Here is a 23,387-nt window from a genome sequence, read left to right on the forward strand (position 1 = left end):
TTATTACTAAAGAAACTCACTCACTCAATACTTGTTTGTATTTTTCTTCAATATTAATACTATTTTATACAATAATAATAAGTTATTTGATACTATATATTGATTTTAATATTTTAAAATAATTTCCTGATTATAGTTAATGTTCACAATTTTAKTAACTATTGTAATGTTGATTAAAAATAATTTATATCAAAATTACACATAGTTTTATTCAATATATATTATAGTCATTTTTAATTACATATATACCGGGTATATAGTATTATATATTTTTAAATAAAATATGTGGCATTTGATATACAATACTTATACATTGCTTTTTTAAACACATTTGAACTGATAAAACACATTGGCTTTCATTTTATTTCTATAAAAAAGATGGAGAAAACCATTTTTAGTTTTAAATGATAATTGTTATTAATTTTTGTTTATAAATACTCACTAATGTTTTGATAAAATGAAAATCAAGTTTATTCTAATATTTTTATTAATATTTGAATTGTCACAAAACATTAAAACTAATAAACAATTACAATCACAAAATTCACAGGTATTTTTCAAATTTATTTATAATTTATTCATTTTAAAAATAAAATAAAATTACTATTTAAATATATTTTATTATAGATTCCCGTTAATAGTGCATATCATACGGTAGTATTATTGGTGGATAATAACCTTTCACTAATTAAAGGAGATAAAGTAAGTAATAGTTATATAAAACTATTATTTTTATACAACTGATTGTCACATTTTTAAATATATATATATATTTATATATATTYATTATAGGTATGGAATTATGTTTTATCGGAAAATGTAATTAAAAAATATGCAAATAATGGACCGAAACTTGTTAGCGATCACGAAGATTATTTACCCCATTCAATAACCGGTTATCTAGAGATAGAGGACGGGAAGTACTACTTCTTTCGGGAAAACCGTTATTGTGTCCGAAAAATTGAAAGCGGAAAACATGAGATCAGTTATGAGGAGGAAGAAGAAGTTCAAGTCTACCAGTTGGACAAAAATGGCAATAAAAAAATGGTTTCACTCAATAATGTACACAAATTTATTATACTACTAATTATATACAGTATTATATCATATATTATATTTACGTATTATAAACCGATACAATAGATAGATTACGTGTATGCTATTAATATATATGAAAACTTACCAAAAATTATTTTTTAATTCCTTTATTTATGAAAAATTACAAAACACAACATAAAGACTGACCCAACTTTAATTTAAATTATTTATAATTTTTTTATTAAAGCATAATATTCCCTTAATTGCCGTACAAGACACAAATTTTTATACATTAGATTAATCTATTTATTGTATAATATCCTAACGTCAATAATTGATATTAATTTAATCRCTGTATTATTAAATTTTTTGTTTAGTTAAAAAACAATGAAATTACAACATTAATGGAACCTAAGGTCAGTCAGAAGTTGTTTGATAAAGAAATTAATTTTAAATTTATTATATAAATTAATTTTTAATATAAAAACAGAGCAAATGTGTTTGGAAAAGTAATACCAAACTGTTTGGGTGTGTTTTGGTAAAGGGAGATAACTCACCACTGTATGAGTTATGCCAAAAACCATGGGTTACCGGTGTGATTGGCTATAAAAATAATATCTATGTATTGGGTGAGAATAAGGTTTACCAATTTGATGGCAAATTTACGGCATTAAATCCATTGGGAAAGTTGGTCACCAATAACTTTGATTTGCATAGCATATGGAAAAAGTTTGATCCAAAACATGGCTCATATTTCACATATAATGATAACCTGTATGTAATCACTGATAACAAAGCCTATACTAAGTATGCAGTGGACGGATCTGTTGAGGTGTCTAATGGGCCGATAAATTTGATTGATGCAAATCTCAATCGAAACGGCGCACCGGTATTAATGCCTAATAACAAAGTGTCTGTCATTTTGGGACATCAGGTAAAGTAATCTAAGAAATAACTATTTTTAYTAATGATTTTATATCCCTATTTAAGGCCTTTTCGTTTATTACGATAAAAGAAAAACTATTTAAAGCTAATGAAAACAATGTAATAGCAGTCGATAAGACTCCCTATAGATTCCCGAATTCAATAACCGGTGCCTTCAGTGCTGATAGTAAAGAGTATACACTTTTTCGTGGATCCAGTTATTGTAAAAGGGRTTTGAAATTTGATAACAAAGCCTATTATGAAGAACACACTTACAATGAAGTCTATAAATTGGATTCCGAAGGAAATACACAACAAATTTCCAGTTCTAGTAATGTATGTTATGGTTATTGTTATGATATTATTAATACATTAAGTACAGCAAACAAATGATTGCATCAAATGTCAAAAAAAATTTCATTCAAACTATAATGAAAGAGAAAAATTAATTGATTAATGCAATTAATTTTTGCTTATTAGTTAATCAATCATAAACTTTGTTGTTATCTTTATTAATAATTTATGTATTCAATGATTTTTAGGGGTCTATATCCACATCAGGATATAAGTCGAGTGTTTCTCATAAAAAGGATCCATCGATGGTATTATTAGTTTTAATTTTATTAGACKTTAATTATTATAACGATTATTACCTTTAATTTAGTGCAACTGGAAAGACAATAAAGAGTTGTTCGGTTGCGGTAAGAAAGCTGATCCCAAACTCAAAACATTTTGCGCCAACGCCTATGTATACGGAATATTGATTAAAAACTCTGATGTCTATGTTATTGGTGTCGATAATGTCTATGTTTTTGACTCTGCCTTAAGTAAACTCAAGTCAACCATTTCGTTCAAAGATATCTTTAAGGGATACGAACCAAAACAAAACGGTTTCATTTACGTGAACGACAAGTTATATCTCATCTATGCTAATGAAACTATAGTTTTGGTCGACAAAAATGAAACGGAAAAGTTGTACACAAAACCTATGTACGACAAAATGATGGCCACCACTACTACAACCGAAAAGGCTATCCAAGAGACACCCGATCAACCAGAAGGCGATATGATATATGCCGGCGCTGTCATTGCAGACAATCATAATGTATACAACTTTAAAGTGATTCAAAAGGATAATGTTATGAATTTGGTTTACACTAAGAAACAATTGTGGATTAAAGACAAATACAAACCCAACACAGTTGTGGAAATTGTGGCCGTTATACAAACCGATTCAAGTCACTGGTATTTTATTAACAAAGACGGCAAGTATTGTAAAAGTATTGATAATAACTATGAAAAGGTATGAATTAGTGATTACCGTAATTATGTCATAAATTTTCTAGAAGTTGTAATAATTACTAAATAATAATTTGATTTTTAAGATAATAATAAGTAGTTTTACTTAATTTAATAGTGCAATCAATGGTATGAAAATAACCGACTATTTGGATGTCGTGATGGTGGACCTAAGTTGCGATCTTTGTGCGCCAATTCAGTCATCACTGCCGGCGCCAACATTGGTCCGCACATCTTTGTGTTCAGAAATGGCAAATACTGGGAATTTGATAACAAACCCAAACCTACGAAACTGTTCGGTGATTTGGTTGAATCGGCCGCATTGGCCACCAACAAGTGGAAGACCATCAAACTTCCCGGTGCTCTCACTTTAGTTGACGGAAATCTAGTGGTCATACGCGGCAACGTATATTCGGAGTGGAGTTCAATGGGTAAACCTATTATAACCGACAGAGAACTCGTTTATTTAGAAGCAGAAGTCAAGGATGAACCCGAAGGCAGCGATAAAGACGGCGGAGCTGTTATACCAGTGTCTGGAAAACTATACGCAAAAGTAAACAAAGAAAAAGTTTGCTATGTTTTGATTAAATTGGATAACAAAAAGACTACTTGGAGTGGGGAATGTCATTCAGTTAAAGATGATGTTATGAATTATCCGAAAAATATTGTCGCAGCTGTTATACCACAAGATAATCACTGGTATTTCATTACAAACGACGGAAAATATTGTCGTCGAGAAAACAAAACATCTAAACCAGTAATTGATATTTTATTATAAATTTGTTTCAATTACTCAAAATGCATAATATTTTATATTATTTTTTAAATACCTAACCTTTAAGTGCATTGATTGGAAAGATCTAAAAGTCCTGTTGGGTTGTAATAAGAAAACCAAATCTGGTTTAGATAAAGGTTTGCAGTCTCTGTGCATTAATTCAGTGATATCCTCGGGAACCAATTGTGGTAACAGTATATACTTGTTCCGGGGCGGCAACTACTGGTTATTTGACGGTAAATCAGAAAGTGATCGACCATTAGGTAAACTATTGTGTGGTCCCAAACCTGCCAAACAAAAGTGGCCAAAAATACATTTTCCGGCGGGTTTTACGTGCGATAAACAGGGATTGACAGCTGTTTATAACAATCATTGGTCGCATTGGTCTGCTTCGGGTGCTAACGAAGTTGATTCAAATATAAAGACATCGAATGAGTGTTCCGTAAACAAAGAAGAACCCGTAGTTATCAATGAGCCGATTACTGAAGAAGAGCTCGATGACGACGAAGAAGAGTGTGATGACGGCGAACCCACTGAAGCACCTAAAAAGCCTACCGGCCCTAAACGTCAGCCAATTATTTTGACGCCAATCGATGACGACGACACCGACACGACTACAAAGTTACCCGAGCTTTCGGAAGTCGCTTCTCAAGAGAGAACGACAACGACTACATCGACAAAAAAACCAGAAGAAGAAGAAGAAGAACCCGAGCAAGAAATAGAACCKAATGATCCAAATAGCGGTGCATTGATTTGCCAAACTGACGGCAAAATTATCAAAATTAAGGGACAACTCGTATGTTACTATACTTTGAAAGATAACAAATTGAAACAATTAGGCAAATGTGTTGATGTTAATGAAGATCCCAACAGATATCCACCAAATATTGTGGCGGCTTTGCAAACACCCGACAAAATGTGGTATTTTTTTAGAAAAGACGGTAAACATTGTCGTCGTCCCTCTGGCTCTAAGGAAGAGGTCTAAAAATATGATAATTTTATTATAATTTTTATTAATTATTAATTTTATGATTAAATTAATAGTGCAATATATGGACTAAAAATAAGTTAGCCTTCGGCTGTCAGAAGGGTGGTAATCAACCGATGAATTCAATGCAAGAAGCGCTGTGTAACAGTCCATTAATCAATGCCGGAGGTAGTCTATCACTGGGACCAGTTGTGTTCAAAGGCGGCAAATATTATCAATTTGATAATAAGCAGAAAGAGGGCCAACCCATGGGTACTGTTACGTCTGGTAACGATTACGCAAAGAGCCTCTGGTCGGGCATTAAGTTTCCTGGCGGCGTCTGTCAGCCATCGGGTGCTGGCAATGGACTCCTTATAGTCTATGATAAAAAGTATTCAAATTATCTGCCAAATAATAAACCGGTGAAAATTGATGAACCCATTGATGAAGGAGATAGAGATCGAGGAGCGGCTGTTGTTTTGCCAAATAATATGATAGCTGTTGTTATCGGAAACAAAGTAATGATTAAAATTGATTGGCAATACTTATGAGTGAATTTGTTATATAATAACATATATTTTTATGTAATTTTCAGGTTTGGTTTTACAAGAAATTGGGAAACAAGATCTGTAAGGCATCGAAAATGTGTGGTTCGGACCCACAACTGGTCAATAATACTCGGGAAAAATTGCCGATAGCTTTGGGCGCCTCCTTTAGCTTAAATAATAATGTTTACTATTTTTTCCGAGGCTCACAGTATTGCAAACGACCGCTTATTGTTGATGAAGACACTCATTACGATATCACTATTGAAATGTGGTCTCAAACTGTCGACAAACCTAAAGAGCTGAGACCTGTTTATATGAAACCACTTGACAATCAAGAAGTCAGTCATTTTTATGTCAATTAGTTGTTATTTGTTTGTAATTTTATTTTTTCTATTAATTGATTTATACAGAAATCTAAATATTTTAGTCTTAAATCCGATGATCCATCTCATGTATGAAACAATTGTCATTTAATTTAAATAATATTACCGAAACTTTACAGAAAATTTTTATTTGTTTRCATAACAGTGTATTTGGCGAAAAAATTCCGAATTATTTGGCTGTGATTCAGGAAAATCGAGTCCCGAAGTGACCGAATTGTGCAAAAACCCGATATCTATTGGAACCGTTGTGTGGGATAAGACAGACGTGTATTTCTTTACCACTGACAGAGTCTATGCACTGAACGCCAGAGCCAGCAGTGAAAGCGATATCAAAGGCAGCGATAAATTGTTTCTCAATATACGTAACAAACAAATTGTTCCGTCGAAGACATGGCAAGGATTTGATGTCAACTACGGACAGTTCTTTTCAATTGACGGCCAGATGTGTGCCATCAAAGATAACTCTAAATACAAGTGTTGGGATTCTAAGGGTAATCTAATTGGTAAAGAAGAGGAAATTTGTGCGCCGGATGAAGAAATGGCTGACTTGAAACTCGGCGGTGACACCAATCCGGCGGCTTTTATTGAAAGTGATTCTATTAATGGTAACTACGAGCTCATCAAAAACGGTAAAAGCACTCCAATGATTATGGATGACGGAAAACTTGAAGAAGTAGACATCGATAAGACACAAACACAAGAAAAGTATCCAAACTATTTGATTGGTGTTATCCAGACTTCGGATCAAAACTGGTATTATATCAAAAACGATGGCACGTATTGCAAGAAATTGGATTTGACTAATAAAGAAGTATTTATATAGAGATAAATCATATTATTTTTAGTTATTTTAATGGTTTTAATATTATTTATTATTAGTGTAATGAATGGAAAGACATCAAAGGTCTTCTCGGATGCGACGCTAAGACAGTTCGTTGTGATCTTCAGTCGCTTTGCAATAAACCTAAGATCAAAGGCGCCGTCGTTTGCGATGAAAAAATATATGTATACAGAGGCGGCAAATATTGGACTTTTGATAACAAACCGGCCAAAAATAAACCAATCGGCCAACTAATTGAAGGCCCACTTCCGGCACTGAGTCGATGGCCTCATATTATACTTCCGTCGGCAATGGGATGTAAAGAGGGTCAACTGATTGTTGTAGCCAACGATAAATGGTCAAAATGGGATAATAACGGTTCAATTTTAGTTAAGCAACAGCCTATTGGTAAAGCAAAATCACACAATCCGGATGACTTGGGTGCTCTGGTGCCTATTGATGGCACAGATCCGCCCAAATATGCACGAGTGTCTGGCAATAAAGTTTGTTATCTAATTATGCGATACAACCGATTTTATTATAGCGGTCAGTGTTTGCCAGTGACTAAAGATAACAAAAAGTTTCCGCCAAATATAGTGGCAGCCATTAAAACAAACGATGATATTTGGTATTTCCTCGACAGGAATGGAAAGTACTGTAAGAGACCGGTTGGCAATCATAATGAGGTATACAATTGGATAGWAATACTTAATTTTAAAGCAATTGTAGTTAAATAATAATCAATAATAATTAATTCATTTATCATTAAGTGTAAAGACTGGAAGCCAAACACTGAAGTATTTGGCTGTAAGGCTGGAGAGTCTAATAATAAAGAATTGCAAACCCTGTGCAAAGCACCTACCGTTTCGGCCGGCGGTAACGGTCCGATAAATATTTACGTTTTTAAAAATGACAAATACTGGGAGTTTGATAATAAACCCAAAGTGGACAAACCGTTTGGCGAACTTGTTAGCGGAAACAAACCATTTAAAGATAAATGGAAAGGCCTTCACGTACCGGGAGGTATTAACCGTGACCCGAAAAATCAATTTACTATAGTTCACGATAAGGTTTGGTCGCGTTGGCCGCATAAAGATGATGATGAAAAAGATGAAGAGGAGTCTGCAGCTCTTGAAAAAGAAGGCAAAACAAAAAAGATGCCAAAAAAGCCGACCATTGATGAACCGATTCGACCCGAAGAAGTGCCCGACGATGGACTACGGGATGAGAAGGATTTCGGTGCTCTTATAAACCCACAAAAATCAGGCGATAAATATCAAAAAGTAAAGAAAGATAGGGTTTGCTCTTACGTATTGAAAAACAATACTCTTTACAATAGTGGTCTCTGCGAACCAGTAGCTGAAGAGAAACATAACTATCCGCCAAATATTATTGCAAGCATTAAGTCTGCAGACAATATCTGGTATTATATCAATAGATTTGGAAAATATTGTAAACGAAAAGACGCTGATTTGAAATCGGTTCGTAATTTTCTTTAGATTAATTGAATTATTAAATCTATTTATTTGTATTGATTTGTGATCTTTCATCTAACAGTGCAGTTCATGGCTCGACTCTAGAGAAATATTTGGATGTAATTCACTTCCCGTTCCCATAGAATTGGAGAATCTGTGCGACAATTCTACCATTGATTCGGGCGGTAATCTTGCAAAACATATCATTGTGTTTCGCGGCGGCAAATACTGGGAGTTTGATAACATTCCCAAAAAGGAAAAACCTTTCGGCAATTTGGTGACGGGTACAGTAGTAGCCAAACGTAAATGGCCGGGTATATATTTCCCTGGTGGTGTCGGCCACGATAATGATCATCTAATGATTGTTTACGACACAAAATGGAGTAAATATTCGCCAAACGGTGAGATYGAAGTGGACAACGAGCCGATACTCGATGAGATCATTTGTGCGCCGACGGCTGTCCTGTTGCCCGGCAGTAGGGTTGCTGTCGTTGATAAAGATAATGTATTTTTTTTAATTTATGTTATTTACCAATAATTGTTTATATTATAATCACATTTATATATAACTAATAGGTTTGGTTTTATCGTAAAAAAGGCGACAAAATTATCAAAGATGGCAAAGATAACGGACCGATGAAAACAAAGTTTTCGACAGAAAATTTTCCCGAAGGTCTGTGCGCTGCGATGTCGACAAACAATATTGTCTATTATTTCTTTAAAAGCAACAAATATTGCAAACGTCCGCTAAAAATAGGTTTTTATATTCAAAAAAATATTGCATATAATCTGTTTATATATTCATTCAAATTAATTATATATTATTTTGAAAATTATTAATTCATAAAAGCATTACAAGTAATGATGATGTCATCTATGTTTGCCGTGGGACCGACCATTGAAAATGATGTCTATGAAAGTGATTGGTTTGGTGAGTATCCCGGAGCCAAATCTAAGAAATTATCGGAATCTGAGGTATTTATTTGTTAGATTTGTTTTTTAAATATTAATACTAATTATTATATTTGTTTTGGACAATAGGCAGCAAAATATTTTAGCCCTAGTGTTGACAGTTATGTAAGTTTTGAATTTGATATTTTTTAATCATAATTTTGTTTAGCTTAATATAAAACAATAATTTTAGTAATTTAATTGTATGTATATTACTGAATAAATTTATAATTTTATCAATTAATAGTGCATTTGGAGAGATATATCTGAATTGTTGGACTGTAAGACTAAGAATAATATGACCAAAGATTGGACCGATTTGTGTGCAAACCCGCAAACCACTGGATCGCTAACTCCCAACCAAAATACAATTTACTATATTTCGGCCAATAAGAAAACAGTCGACTTTGGTATAAAACCTCAGACCGAAGCGCCTGATCGGGACAAACGATTTGATAATCTTAAGCCGGAACCGATAGATTTGGAGAAAATTTATCCCGAATTTAAGCCGAGTGAGGGTCGGTTTGTTTTCATTAAGGGTCAACTGTGTGTTATATATGAGAAGACCTATAAATGTTGGAATAAAGACTCAAACGGTCTGTATTTTGCCATTAATAAGAAGATTGGCGAACACGAAGAAGAATCGCCAGACGAACCGGAAGGCGATCCGAAAGATGCCGGCGCTCTCATTAACATTGATCCTAGAAATGCCAAATATGTCAATATAAAGGGTAAAAACATATGTTATTATGTTATCGAAGAAAATAAGATGTATTTCGATGGTAAGTGTTTGGCCGTTAAAGAAGACAAGACTAACTATCCGACAGACATTATTGCCGCCATTAARAGTAAAACAAACGAATGGTATTTCATTAGAATTGATGGTAAGTATTGTAGTCGACATCATATGAGTATCAAAGAGGTTAGTATTTATTAGTTGTTTACATTGTCTATCACTATATAGAACTCTTCAAATGTATACAATATTTTTTGATCAATAAATAGTGTACCGAATGGAGAGATAATAAAGAGTTGTTTATATGCGACGATACAAACAAATCTCCAGAACACGAGTCGCTCTGTAATAATCTTAATATCACGAGTGGCGGCAACTTTCCGCCCGATATCTATGTCTTCAGAAACGGAAAATACTGGCAGTTTGACAATAGACCTCAAAAAGGTAAACCGTTAGGAGATCTGGTGGACGGCGCCGCACCTGCAAAACAAAAGTGGCCAGGAATGCATTTACCCGGCGGTTTTGCACACAATATGGAAAATCCGATTATCGTTTACGACAAAAAATGGTCGCAATGGAAACCAAATGGTGACAAAGATGTTGAGGACGAACCCATCGAACACAAAATAATTGAAATTCCAGACGATCCAGAAGATGATCCCAATGACTCCGGAGCATTGATTCCAACTGATCCCACAAAAGAGATATTTGCCAAAATTGTTGCCACAGATGTGTGTTATATCAAGTTTAAGGGAAAGCGAGTGTTTTGGATGGGAAAGTGTAAATCGGTTAAAAAAGATGAAAATAATTTTCCTCCAAATATTATTGCAGCCATTAAAGCAAAAGACAACAATTGGTATTACTTTGACTCTAACGGCAAGTTCTGTAAGAGACCGGACAAGAATTATCAAGACGTGAGTTTGGATCAAATTTAGTGATATATGAGTTTTTAGTATAAAATTTGTAGACATAATGTCTTATTTGTTTGGTTAGTGTACTAAATGGGAGAGCAATAACTTAGCATTTGGTTGTATAGATAAGTCAGAGAAGAAGAAAATAAAAAATGGTGACAATACTCAACAACAAGAGCTGGAACTGCTTTGTAAGAACCTAATGATTAATGCCGGCGGAAATTATCCGCCGCACATATTTGTATTTAGAGGCGGAAAATACTGGCAATTTGATAATAAACCGAAACCCGACAAACCGTTTGGTGAATTAGTCGCTGGTCAGGTGCCCGCTAAAAATAAATGGCCGGGCATTAGATTTCCCAATGGATTCAGTCATATAGTTAAGGATGCTATAGCCGTATATCGTAAAAAGTATTCCCGTTGGACACCTAAAGGTAAGAGAATTGATGGTAATATTAAAAAACCGGGTGATAAGGATCTGCCCGATGAGGAGGAAACTGGTGACCCTAATGAAAGGGATAAGAAAAAGAATAATAAAGCCCCGAACAAAAAGGGGAACAAAAAGGGGGATAAAAAGGATAAAGACGATCCGGACGAAGAGGAAACTGATGACCCTAATGAAAGAGATCGTAAGAAGAATAACGAAACAGATGAACCCGACGAGGAAGAAGCTGCTGCTCTGGAAAGGGATCCTAAAAAGGCATCCCAATCACCAAAAGCTGTGGATCAGCCCATCGAAGACGAAGAGATGCCCGATGAGCCCGATGGTGATCCATCAGATACCGGTGCCATTTTTAACGATGATCCTAATCCTGATGTCCGCGCAAATATAAAGGGCGATCAAGTTTGTCAACTATTGTTCCGCGAAAATAAATTGTATCGAATCGGGAAATGTGTTTCTGTTGATGAGGACAARCACTCATATCCACCAGATTTGGTGGCAGTCATCCAAAACAAGGATAAGGACTGGTTTTTCGTTAATACCGAAGGAAAATATTGCAAACGAAAAGATAAAAATTATGAAAAAGTAATACAAGTTTTCATACATTTTGATGTTTTGTTTAATATGTTTATCATTTTATTTGTACTTAAATAGTGTACCGATTGGAAAGATAATCCCGATTTATTTGGTTGTGAGGCCAACAAAAGGCACCCAACTGTTGACAATTTATGTCGTAAACCGAAGATCAGCGCTGGCGGTAATCATCCGCCAAATATTTTAGTTTTTAGGGGCGGTAAGCGGTGGACGTTTGACAATCAGCCCGAACAGTTTAAACCGTTCGGTAATATTGTTGAGGGCGAGGGTGAAGTGCCGGCCAAAAACAAGTTGCCTGGCATTCACTTTCCCGGCGGCTTTGGACACAATCGTGAAAAACCAGTTATGGTGTACAATAAAAAATGGAGTCAATGGCTGCCCAATGGAGACGCCGATGTTGTTAACGAACCAATACTTGATCTGAATAATAGTCCCGGTGTGTCCATCCCGTTGCCAAACGATAGAATCGCTGTTGTGGTCAACGAATCGGTAATTAATTGAAAACATATGCAATAATAAGTATATAATAATATATATTTTTACAATTTTAGGTCTGGTATTACCGCAAAAAGGGACCAAAACTCATGAGAGACAGTCATAATAACGGTCCGCATCCGGTCAAGGATTCAGTTGAGAGCTTTCCTCCCTATATCAGCGCTGCTCTGACTCTCAATCATAACATATACTACTTTTTCAAAGATGACAAATACTGTAAACGGCCGCTCATTGTTGACGACAACTCTTACAATAATATACCTCAACTCGATTGGGATAATATGGCGGCAAAAAGCGATGAAACTAATACTGATATGTTAAACGAAGAAGAGGTTATATTTTTAGGCTTTTTTGTCGGTTAATGTTATTTATAATAAATTATTATTTATTTTGTTTTATTTATATTAAAGGCACAAAAATATTTTAAACTTTCACCGAAAGATTCATATGCAAGCAAAATATTAAAATTTTCATTATTTTATTGGAAATATTTTTAAATTAATAACTATTTATGAAATTTGGTTTTTTTGTAGTGTATTTGGAAAGACAATCGGGAACTGTTAGGTTGTAAACTGTCAAAAGTGAATAATAAGATTCGCAAACTCTGCTCCAATCCTATTACTATAGGAACTGTTATATTGGATCACAAACTAATCAATGTATTCACACATTTGAATCTTTATGTTTTTGATCCAACCGGCAAACCTAACAAACAAATGGAACCGACATTTACTAAATTAATTAGCGATGAAACACAACCGGCCAAGAAGTGGCCCGGATTTGATCCGACGTACGGCCGATTCTTCACCAATAATATCAATCATTTGTGTGTTATTATTGAGAACAAGAGGTGGACGTGTTGGACACCCGATGGCAAAAAAGTTGTGGACAACAAACCTATATTACCACCGGAAGATGACCCACAGGACGAGGAGGAACCGGACGACGGAAATGCCGGTGCGCTCATCAATCCAGAAGACAACAAAGGAAAGTTTGCCAGAATTAGAGCCAATAAAGTTTGTGAACTCAGTATTGAAGACGAAGAGATGTTCCTATTAAGCGAGTGTCTTGACGTCAGTTCCGATCCGCGAAACTTTCCGCCACATATTGTGGCCGCCATTAAACCGAAAGATAATAATTGGTATTTCTTTAACAAAGAAGGAAAATATTGTAAACGCGCCGAAAAAGATTATAATAAGGTTTGGATTTTAAAAATTWAAAAATTGAAATCAAATTATTAAACTGTATTATCATTTAAAWTTAATAATAGTGTAAGAAATGGAGTGATAATAAGGAACCGTTTGGYTGTCTGGCCAAACATCTGAGCCCTGATCTGCAGGTTCTTTGCAAAAATGTGACAATTAATGGTGGCGGCAATTATCCGCCTCACATACTAGTGACCAAAGGCGGCAAATATTGGAAGTTTGACAATCGACCGAAACCAAAGAAACCTTTTGGTGATTTAGTCGAAATGCGAGTACCGGCGCGCGACAAATACCCGGGTCTACATATGCCCGGTGCCATCGGTCACAATGGTCCCAACTTTTTAGTAGTYCATGCAAAAACCTGGTCTCAATGGTTGCCTAACGGATTCAACGATGTTTTAGACGAACCTATATTGCATAAAGATGAAGARATTCCCGATCAGCCAGAATTAAATCCCAAAGACAAGGGTGCGCTCATACCTATTAATGACACGATCCCAGCGCCACTATATGCCAAAATCAAGGGCAACAAAGTATGCTATTGTGTCATCAGAGGTAATAAACTTTTTTGGCGAGGAAAGTGTGTGTTTGTCGGCAAAGATAAACATAACTTTCCTCCTTATATTGTGGCCGCTATTAAACCGAAACCGGACGATACCTGGTATTTCTTTGATGATAATGGAAAGTACTGTAAGAGACCCGACAATAACTATCAAGAGGTTTGTTGTTATCGTTAATATCAAATGATGTTTATTAGCGGATATTAAAACTTTTTTTAAACTGTTTTTATAATTTTAGTGTAATAAATGGTCAGACAATCGGGAAGTTTTTGGTTGTAGTGCCGATAAAAAACAAAAACAAGAGCTCAAGTTTTTGTGTGACAATCCGAGAATCAATGCGGGAACTAATTTACCGCCAAATATATTGGTGTTTAGAGGCGGCAAATACTGGAAGTTTGACAATAAACCAAAACCAAAAAAACCTTTCGGCGAACTGGTTGAGGGACAGGTGCCCGCAAAGATTGACTACCCGGGCATACATTTTCCAGGCGGTTCTGGTCATCAACGACCGGATAAATTCATAATGGTATATGATATTAAATGGTCAAGGTGGAAACCAGATGATACTGGAGGAAGACCAGCTATTGGTACGGATAAAAAACCATCCAATGGACCGACTGATAGCGGAAAACAAAATTCTAAGCCGAAAAACGATGAAGAATTGCCAGATAATGAAGAAAGTGCTGCCATTGAAAGAGACAAAACAATTACTACTAAAAAACCAAAGACTGACGAAGATTTGCCGGACAATGAAGAAAGTGCTGCCATTGAAAGAGACAAAACAATTACTACTAAAAAGCCAAAGACTGACAAAGATTTACCTGACAATCAAGAAAGTGCTGCCATTGAACGCGACAAACAACCAAAGGGTGGCAATAAAGACAACGATGTCAACGAAGATATGATACGCGATGAAGACGACACTAAAGGTGAAGTTAATGGCAAAGATGACGACGCAGGAGCTCTCATACCTATTGATGAGATGAACGGCCGGTTCGCTAAAATTGTTGACGACAAGACCTGTTATATTACAATTAAGACATATAAAGCTGTTTGGAGTGGCGATTGTATTCCTGTAACCGAAGACCAGAACAACTTTCCTCCGTATATTATCGCCGCCATCTTGAATGACGACAACGATTGGTTTTTCTTTGATCGCAACGGAAAATACTGCAAACGAAAGAAAAACAATTTTGAAACGGTTTGTCATATTTTTTTTAGTGGGATATATCTCTTGTATATACAAACAAACTGATCCAACATTTGTTCACCAAATATAGTGTACAGAATGGCGACCAAACGCTGAAGTGTTTGGTTGTGAACAGCCGGGTGTTACTCACGAATTGGAAATTTTGTGCAAAAATGTTCAGATAAAGGCCGGCACTCAGGAGTCACCGCTGGCCACCAAAAGTCATACACCGCACATATGGCTGTTCAGAGGCGGAAAGTTTTGGGTTTTTGACAACAAACCGGTCAACGATAAGCCATTTGGAGTACTGGTTGGTGGACCTAAACGGGCCAATGATTTGTTCCCAGGTTTACATATGCCCGGCGGTGCGGGTTTTGACGGACCAAACCTTATTATGGTTTACAAAACAAAATGGTCGCGTTGGACACCCGAAGAAGCCCAACACGCGTTGCCCGACAAGAGTGACAAAGATTGGCTCAATATTGACAACAAAAAAAACCCAAAAGAAGATGAAAACAATTCGGGTCATAAAAAACAACCAAAAGATATTGACGATCAGTCAGATCCTAATAAAGGAGTTACAACAGAATCTAATGATGGTGATGATGATAAAAAYAAACCTGATGGTGATGGTGGTAAAAATAAACCAGGTGATGATGATGATAAAAACAAACCTGATGGTGATGGTGGTAAAAATAAACCCGGTGATGATGATGATAAAAACAAACCTGATGGTGATGGTGGTAAAAATAAACCCGGTGATGATGATGATAAAAATAAACCTGATGGTGATGGTGGTAAAAATAAACCCGGTGATGATGATGATAAAAATAAACCTGATGGTGATGGTGGTAAAAATAAACCTGATGGTGGTAAAAATAAACCAGGTGATGATGATAAAAACAAACCTGATGGTGATGGTGGTAAAAATAAACCTGATGGTGGTAAAAATAAACCCGGTGATGATGATGATAAAAATAAACCTGATGGTGATGATGATAAAAATAAACCTGATGGTGGTAAAAATAAACCCGGTGATGATGATGATAAAAATAAACCTGATGGTGATGGTGGTAAAAATAAACCCGGTGATGATGATGATAAAAACAAACCTGATGGTGATGGTGGTAAAAATAAACCAGGTGATGATGATGATAAAAACAAACCTGATGGTGATGGTGGTAAAAATAAACCAGGTGATGATGATAAAAATAAACCTGATGGTGATGGTGGTAAAAATAAACCGGTGATGATGATGATAAAAATAAACCTGATGGTGATGGTGGTAAAAATAAACCAGGTGATGATGAAGATAAAAATAAACCTGATGGTGATRRTGRTAAAAATAAACCTGATGGTGGTAATAATAAACCCGGTGATRATGGAACTGATAACAAACCGGACAAAGGGGATCATCAACCGTCAAGTAATGGAAACGATGTGACTCCTTCCGGTTCAGGAGAAGTGCTTCCCGAAGGTTTTGAACGACCAAAAGATATATTTGAACAGAAAATTGAAGACGAAGACAATGATATGCCTAAAATTAAAAGCGGTAGTCAACCGGATGGCGCCCTAATAAATATAGATCCCAAGCGATCCAAATATGCTAAAGTAATGGGAGATCAAGTTTGCCATTACATTGTAAGAGACAAGAAATGCTACAGAAATGGCAACTGTACTGATGTTAGTGCAGACAAACACAACTTTCCGCCTAATATTGTGGCCGCTATTAAGGCAAAGGATGATAACTGGTATTTCATTCATTTGAATGGACAGTACTGTAAACGACACGTCAATAATGTTGAAGATGTAAAGTATTTTAGCATAAAATAAAAATTATAACTTAATTGTCATGAGATTTGTATAAATATTAATATTTTTATTTATATTTAACATAATAGTGCAACAAATGGTCTCCCCTTCAAACCATTATAGGATGCGATACAATGAAGGCACGGCTTAATTTTAAATACCGATACCTGTGYCGAAATCCCAAATTGTCTGCCGGCGCCAACTATGAGCCATACATATACCTGTTTAAGGATGGCATGTACTGGAAGTTTAATAATAATTATACTCCGAAGAAGCCTTTYGGTGATCTTATTGACGGCGGTGATCCGGCCCGAGAAAAATGGCCGGGAATTCATTTTCCAGGCGGTACGAGTTGGGAGAACCGTAACTTTATTATTATCTACAAAAACAAGTGGTCGCGTTGGAAACCTAATGGTGACAGTCCTGATGGTCAACCAAAAGATGACGAACCTTCAGATGAAACCTCTGTTGCGGGAATGGATAGACCAAAAAAGGATAAACCAAATGATGACGACAATCAACCAATAAAAGGAAAACCAGATGACGGAAACAATAAACCATCAAATGAAGATCCAGATGGTGACGGAAATAAACCGTCAAATGATGGAAAAAATAAACCAAAAAAAGAAAACCCAGATGGAGGTGACAATCAACCATCAAATGAAGATCCAGATAATGATGGAAATAAACCATCAAATGGTGGAAAAAATAAACCAAAAAAAGGAAAACCAGATGGAGGTGATAACGAACCATCAGATGAAGTTTCTGTTGCGGGATTAGATAGAGAAAAAAATAAAAAATCAAATGATGGCGACAATCAACCAATAAAAGGAAAACCAGATGACGGAAACAATAAACCATCAAATGAAGATCCAGATGGTGACGGAAATAAACCGTCAACTGGTGGACAAAATAAACCAAAAAAAGRAAAACCAGATGGAGGTGACAACAAACCATCAAATGAAGATCCAGATGATGACGGAAATAAGCCTTCAAATGGAGGGAAAAATAAACCAAAAAAAGAAAACCCAGATGAAGGTGACAATCAACCATCAAATGAAGATCCAGATAATGATGGAAATAAGCCTTCAAATGGCGGGAAAAATAAACCAAAGAAAGGAAAACCAGATGGAGGTGACAATCAACCATCAAATGAAGATCCAGATAATGATGGAAATAAACCATCAAATGGTGGACAAAATAAACCAAAAAAAGGAAAACCAGATGGAGGTGATAACGAACCTTCAGATGAAACCTCTGTTGCGGGATTAGATAGAGAAAAAAATAAAAAACCAAATGATGGCGACAATCAACCATCAAAGGAAACACCTGACGATCCATTTCTTATTGATTTTAAAAAGAAAGTTAAAATGATTCCCGAAATCAATGACGTGGGCGACGATCCAATTCTTGACGAACCGTCAGAAATACCTGACGAAACAGATCGACGTCCCGGCGATTCGGGTGCTCTCATACCATTGGATAACAACAAAAGCCGTTTTGCTAAAGTATCGGACGATCAGGTCTGCTATATTGGCATTGAAAACGATACGGCCTTTTGGACAGATCCGTGTAAATCAGTGACAGACGACGATAACAATTATCCGCCGAATATTATTGCATACATTCAGCCGAARTCGAAAATCGATTATTTTATCAATAAAAATGGCGAATATTGTTCCAGAAGTCCAGAGAATAAGAAATCGGTATTTTTTTATAGTTTTTTATATAAATAATAGCAAATTGATTAAAATATTTTAATATTAGTGTCTAAAATGGCGCGACAATAAAGAAATCTTTGGTTGTCATGAAAGATCTAAAGACGAAGAAATGCCGATTGAGTTGAGATATTTGTGTAACAATCCAGTGATCAATGCGGGCGGTGTTTACAATGATATTATACATGTCTTCAGAGGTGGCAAACAATGGAGATTTAATAATAAACCGAAAGACAAGAAACCATTTGGTGATCTATTGGACGGTGCGTACAAAGCAAAGACAAATTGGACGGGAATTCATTTTCCGGGTGGTGTTGGCCAGTGGTCACCTAATGGTCCCGAAACTGGTGGTCCTGACAATTTTATTATTGTCTACAAGAAAAAATGGTCCAAATATGGCAAACCTGGTCCACAACCTACAGCTGGCGATATCAGGGATATGCCGATTGATGACTTGGAAGAGGATGACGATCCGGCTGACAGTCCAGATCAGGGGGCGCTCATACTGGTTGATCCCAAGCGCAAGAGATACGGCAAGATTAAGGGACCTGACGTTTGTTATCTGTATATCAAGAAGAACGTTGCCTTTTGGGACGGCAAGTGTAAACCGGTCACCGAAGACGCCAACAATTTTCCGCCCGATATTATTGCAGCGATACACACACCAGAAAAATACTGGTATTTTGTTGCCCGAAACGGTACTTATTGTAGACGAGAGGACACGTCTAAGATTGAGGTATAGTTAATAATTATATCTGTTATTATTTAGTAAATATTATGATATATCGGTAATTATATTTTAAACTTTTTTTATTCAACCGATGTTTATAATAGTGCACTAAATGGGGAGATAATAAAGAACTCTTTGGTTGTAACTCTAAGCCATTGAAACGAGAGTTGGAACAGTTGTGTCACAACACTACTATCAATTCTGGTGGTAATGTTGAACCCAATGTCTTAGTTTTCAAGAATGGCAAGTATTGGCAGTTTGATAATAAACCAGAAAAAGGTAAACCCATTGGCAACCTTATCGAGGGTAAGGTTCCCATACACCCAAAATACGATGGCATGCATTTGCCCGGAGGTATCAGTCATAACAAGGACGCACTGGTTATTGTGTATCAGAACCGATGGGCTCAATGGGTACCAGAGGGTAAGGGAAGAAAAGCAGACAATGAAGATGACACTACAACAGAATCCGACAGTAATGGTTTCAAACCATCTAAAGGAGGAAAGAAAGATCCAGACGATAATACTGATGGCTTTGAACCGGGAGCTAAGTCAACAACGGAAAACCCCGATGGAAGTGATAGTTTTGAACCCGGTAAAGGAAAGCCATCAAAAGGAGGAAAAAAAGATTCAGATGATAATACCGATGGYTTTGAACCGGGAGCTAAGTCAACAACGGAAAACCCCGATGGAAGTGATGGTTTTAAACCGGGTGAAGGAAAGCCATCAAAAGGTGGAAAGAAAGATCCAGATGATAGTAGTGATGGCTTTGAACCGGGAGCTAAGTCAACAACAGGAAAACCTGATGGAAGCGATGGGTTTGAACCCGGTAAAGGAAAGCCATCAAAAGGAGAAAAAAATCCAGATGATAGTACTGATGGCTTTGAACCGGGAAAAAACAAACCATCAAAAGGAGGTAAAGGAGGTTCACAACCGGGAAAAGATGAATTGGAAACGACGACTCCGAATGACGATTTTGGCGTTGATGTTAGCAAAAAGTCAAAACAAGGTCATCCGGGTACYGATACTGATGAACCAACTGATATCAGCGAACAACCTATTCTGGATGAGCCTAAAGACCAAGATGGTGATCCTAAAGATATGGGTGCTCTTATACCGATGGATTCGGGTAGAAAACGATACGCCAAAATCATTGACACCGATGTATGCTATGTTGTGGTGTCGTCCAGAGGTGACAAAGCCTTTTGGGACGAAAAGCCTAAATGCAAACCCGTCACTGAAGACGCCAATAACTTTCCACCAAATATTATCGGTGCGGTTAAGACTAGAGGCAATGTTTGGTACTTTTTTGATAGGGAAGGCAAACATTGCAATCGTAAAAACAACGATACTATCAAAGTATGTATTAGTTTTTCAATGAATACCGGTTTGCATTTTTATGGATTATGTTAAACAATGTTTTACATGTTTTATAGTGTACTGAGTGGTCGGATAATAAAGACATCTTTGGGTGCAATACTGACAAAAGCACTGAAATGGAAGATCTGTGCAATAATCCCATCATTAATTCTGCCGGCAATTACTGGCCATTTATCTATCTTTTCCGCGGACAACGATACTGGATGTTTGACAATAAGGAACAGCCCGGAAAACCTTTGGGTAAACTTATGAGTGGACCGGCACTCGCAGCCGACAAATATCCAGGCATTCACTTACCCGGCGGTGCAAGTTATCACAAGACATCGTTTATTATAGTCTACCGAAATAAATGGTCACTTTGGAGGCTAAGAAAACATCGACCGAAAGCAACAGATGGTTCTAACAGACCCGTTGACAATGAAGACAATATGAATAAACCAGGAGTTGATGGAGAGTTCAGTAATAGTGGCAAATCTACAACTCCAGCCACAATTGATGAAAGTAGTACTAATGGAAATGAAGGAAATCCAGACGGAAAATCACCTGAAGATAGTAAGAAAGATAGTGATTCTGGAAAATCTTTAGATCCTGATAAGGCTGATGATAGTAAATCAACTGATGGTAACAGTGATAATAAGGATAATAATGAAAAAGGAGGAAATGGTAATAAAGAAGGAAATGATAATAAAGAAAGAAATGATAATAAAGAAGGAAATGATAATAAAGAAAGAAATGRTAATAAAGAAGGAAATGATAATAAAGAAAGAAATGATAATAAAGAAGGAAATGATAATAAAGAAAGAAATGATAATAAAGAAGGAAATGATAATAAAGGAGACAATAGTAAAACAAGTTCATCGACCGATGAATTGGGCGATGTTTATGATCAGCCAATTCTTGATAAAGAAAATGATGACGAAACCGGTGATCCAATGAATGCCGGGGCTCTCATTAATTTAGACATTAAATTATCGAGATTTGCTAAAATCAAAGGAGATAAGGTCTGTCCACTACAAATCACTTACAACCAGACCGTATGGATCGGTGATTGTCGTCCTGTAGATAAAGATGAAGAAMAATTTCCGCCACATATTGTGGCCGCCATTAAGGGAAGAGATAAGTTCTGGTATTACTTTGATCCCGAAGGAAAGCATTGCAAAAGAATGGATGGTTTGAGAACTAAGGTATGTATTCAACAGTTATATCTTCAGATATTTACTATTAATTTTGAATTATCACTAATAATAGTGTGACAAATGGATTGACAATCGTCTGGTGTTTGGCTGTAATGCCGAAGATATCAGATCGGAATTAGAAACTCTTTGTGAAAACGTAACCATCACTGGTGGCGGTAATTATCCTCCGTTTGTTTATGTTTTCCGCGGCAGTAAATTCTGGAAGTTTGATGGACATCACCCAAAACCTGGCAAACCGTTAGGAGATCTTATCAAAGGTAATGAACCGGCAAAGAATGAGTTCGACGGCATTCTTATGCCTGGAGGCGTCAGTTTTAATAAAAACGCTTTTGTTGTCGTMTACGCCAACACTTGGTCTCAGTGGACATCTTCGCTGAAGGACAAGTTAGCACACAAAGGTATGCGACAAAATGATAATGAAGTCAGTAATGCACCGATCGGTACGGTAACTATGAGTATCATCGGCGAACCACCCGATCTACCCGATGGTGAGGACAGCGATAGGGGTGCACTCATACCTATGGACGAGAAAAAAGGCAAATATGCTGTCGTCAGGAAAAAGCAGGTTTGCTATTATAAAATCACTGAAGACAAGTGTTCGCTAATTGGCGAATGCGTTAAAGTGACCGAAGATGACAACAAATTCCCGCCTAATTTGGTGGCCGTTATTAAAGACAGAAAGAAAAATTGGTATTTCTTTGATGGMGTCGGCAAACACTGTATGCGCACCGATAAAAATATTAAAAAGGTATGTATTTTYAGTTGTTAGTCATCAATACCTTTACTTATAAYACATTTATTGGTTTGTTTTTTTATTAATCAAAAGTGCAACAAATGGGTCGATAACAGTGAAATTTTCGGCTGTAAAGCTAAGGGCATCAAATCATCAGCCTTGAAGTCCCTGTGCTCTAACGTAAAGATCAGCACCGGTACCAACTTTTCTCCATTCATTTACGTGTTCAGAGGCTCGAAATATTGGAAATTTAATAATCGTATGAAAGATGGTAAACCATTTGGTGATGTCGTTGAAGGAGCCAAACCTGTTAAAGACAAATGGGAAGGAATGCACTTTCCGGGAGGCGTAGGATATTTGAAAACATCATTAGTTATGGTCTATAAAGATCAGTGGTCTCTCTGGAGTAAAACAAACTCAATCATTGATAGCAAGATTGAGACCACAAAAACCAAAAAAAATAAGAAAAATAAGAATAAAAATGATTGAAAAGTTTTAATTTTTTAA

The 23,387-nt window shown here is 36.2% G+C and overlaps 2 protein-coding genes across 2 annotated transcripts; both read left to right on the forward strand.

Annotated features, from left to right (window-relative positions):
• Positions 1 to 352: 352 nt before the first annotated feature.
• Positions 353 to 16,767, forward strand: LOC128953691 (uncharacterized). Its single transcript, XM_054299205.1, has 30 exons — positions 353 to 550; positions 628 to 702; positions 793 to 1,062; positions 1,416 to 1,454; positions 1,529 to 1,972; positions 2,029 to 2,298; positions 2,505 to 2,564; positions 2,627 to 3,265; positions 3,380 to 4,018; positions 4,104 to 5,015; positions 5,081 to 5,521; positions 5,599 to 5,889; positions 5,962 to 6,003; positions 6,080 to 6,745; positions 6,814 to 7,440; positions 7,525 to 8,235; positions 8,312 to 8,734; positions 8,806 to 8,986; positions 9,080 to 9,204; positions 9,271 to 9,306; positions 9,428 to 10,102; positions 10,186 to 10,830; positions 10,910 to 11,854; positions 11,924 to 12,352; positions 12,415 to 12,690; positions 12,769 to 12,807; positions 12,892 to 13,557; positions 13,629 to 14,282; positions 14,362 to 15,324; positions 15,404 to 16,767. Exons 1-30 carry the CDS (start codon positions 458 to 460, stop codon positions 16,754 to 16,756), a joined length of 13,629 nt encoding a protein of 4,542 aa, XP_054155180.1. The 5' UTR covers positions 353 to 457; the 3' UTR covers positions 16,757 to 16,767.
• Positions 16,767 to 23,327, forward strand: LOC128953833 (uncharacterized; the record flags this gene model as incomplete). The annotated part of the gene is made up of 7 exons (XM_054299353.1): positions 16,767 to 17,121; positions 17,214 to 18,830; positions 18,892 to 19,578; positions 19,677 to 20,930; positions 21,008 to 22,135; positions 22,200 to 22,895; positions 22,974 to 23,327. Coding segments are annotated over exons 1-7 (6,012 nt in total), but the record flags the coding sequence as incomplete, so codon positions are not given.
• Positions 23,328 to 23,387: the final 60 nt, after the last annotated feature.

Source organism: Oppia nitens, unplaced genomic scaffold (assembly GCF_028296485.1).
Source record: "Oppia nitens isolate AA-2021 unplaced genomic scaffold, nextdenovo-longstitch-racon4-pilon3 scaffold23_pilon_pilon_pilon, whole genome shotgun sequence".
NCBI classification, from domain to species: Eukaryota; Metazoa; Arthropoda; class Arachnida; order Sarcoptiformes; family Oppiidae; genus Oppia; species Oppia nitens.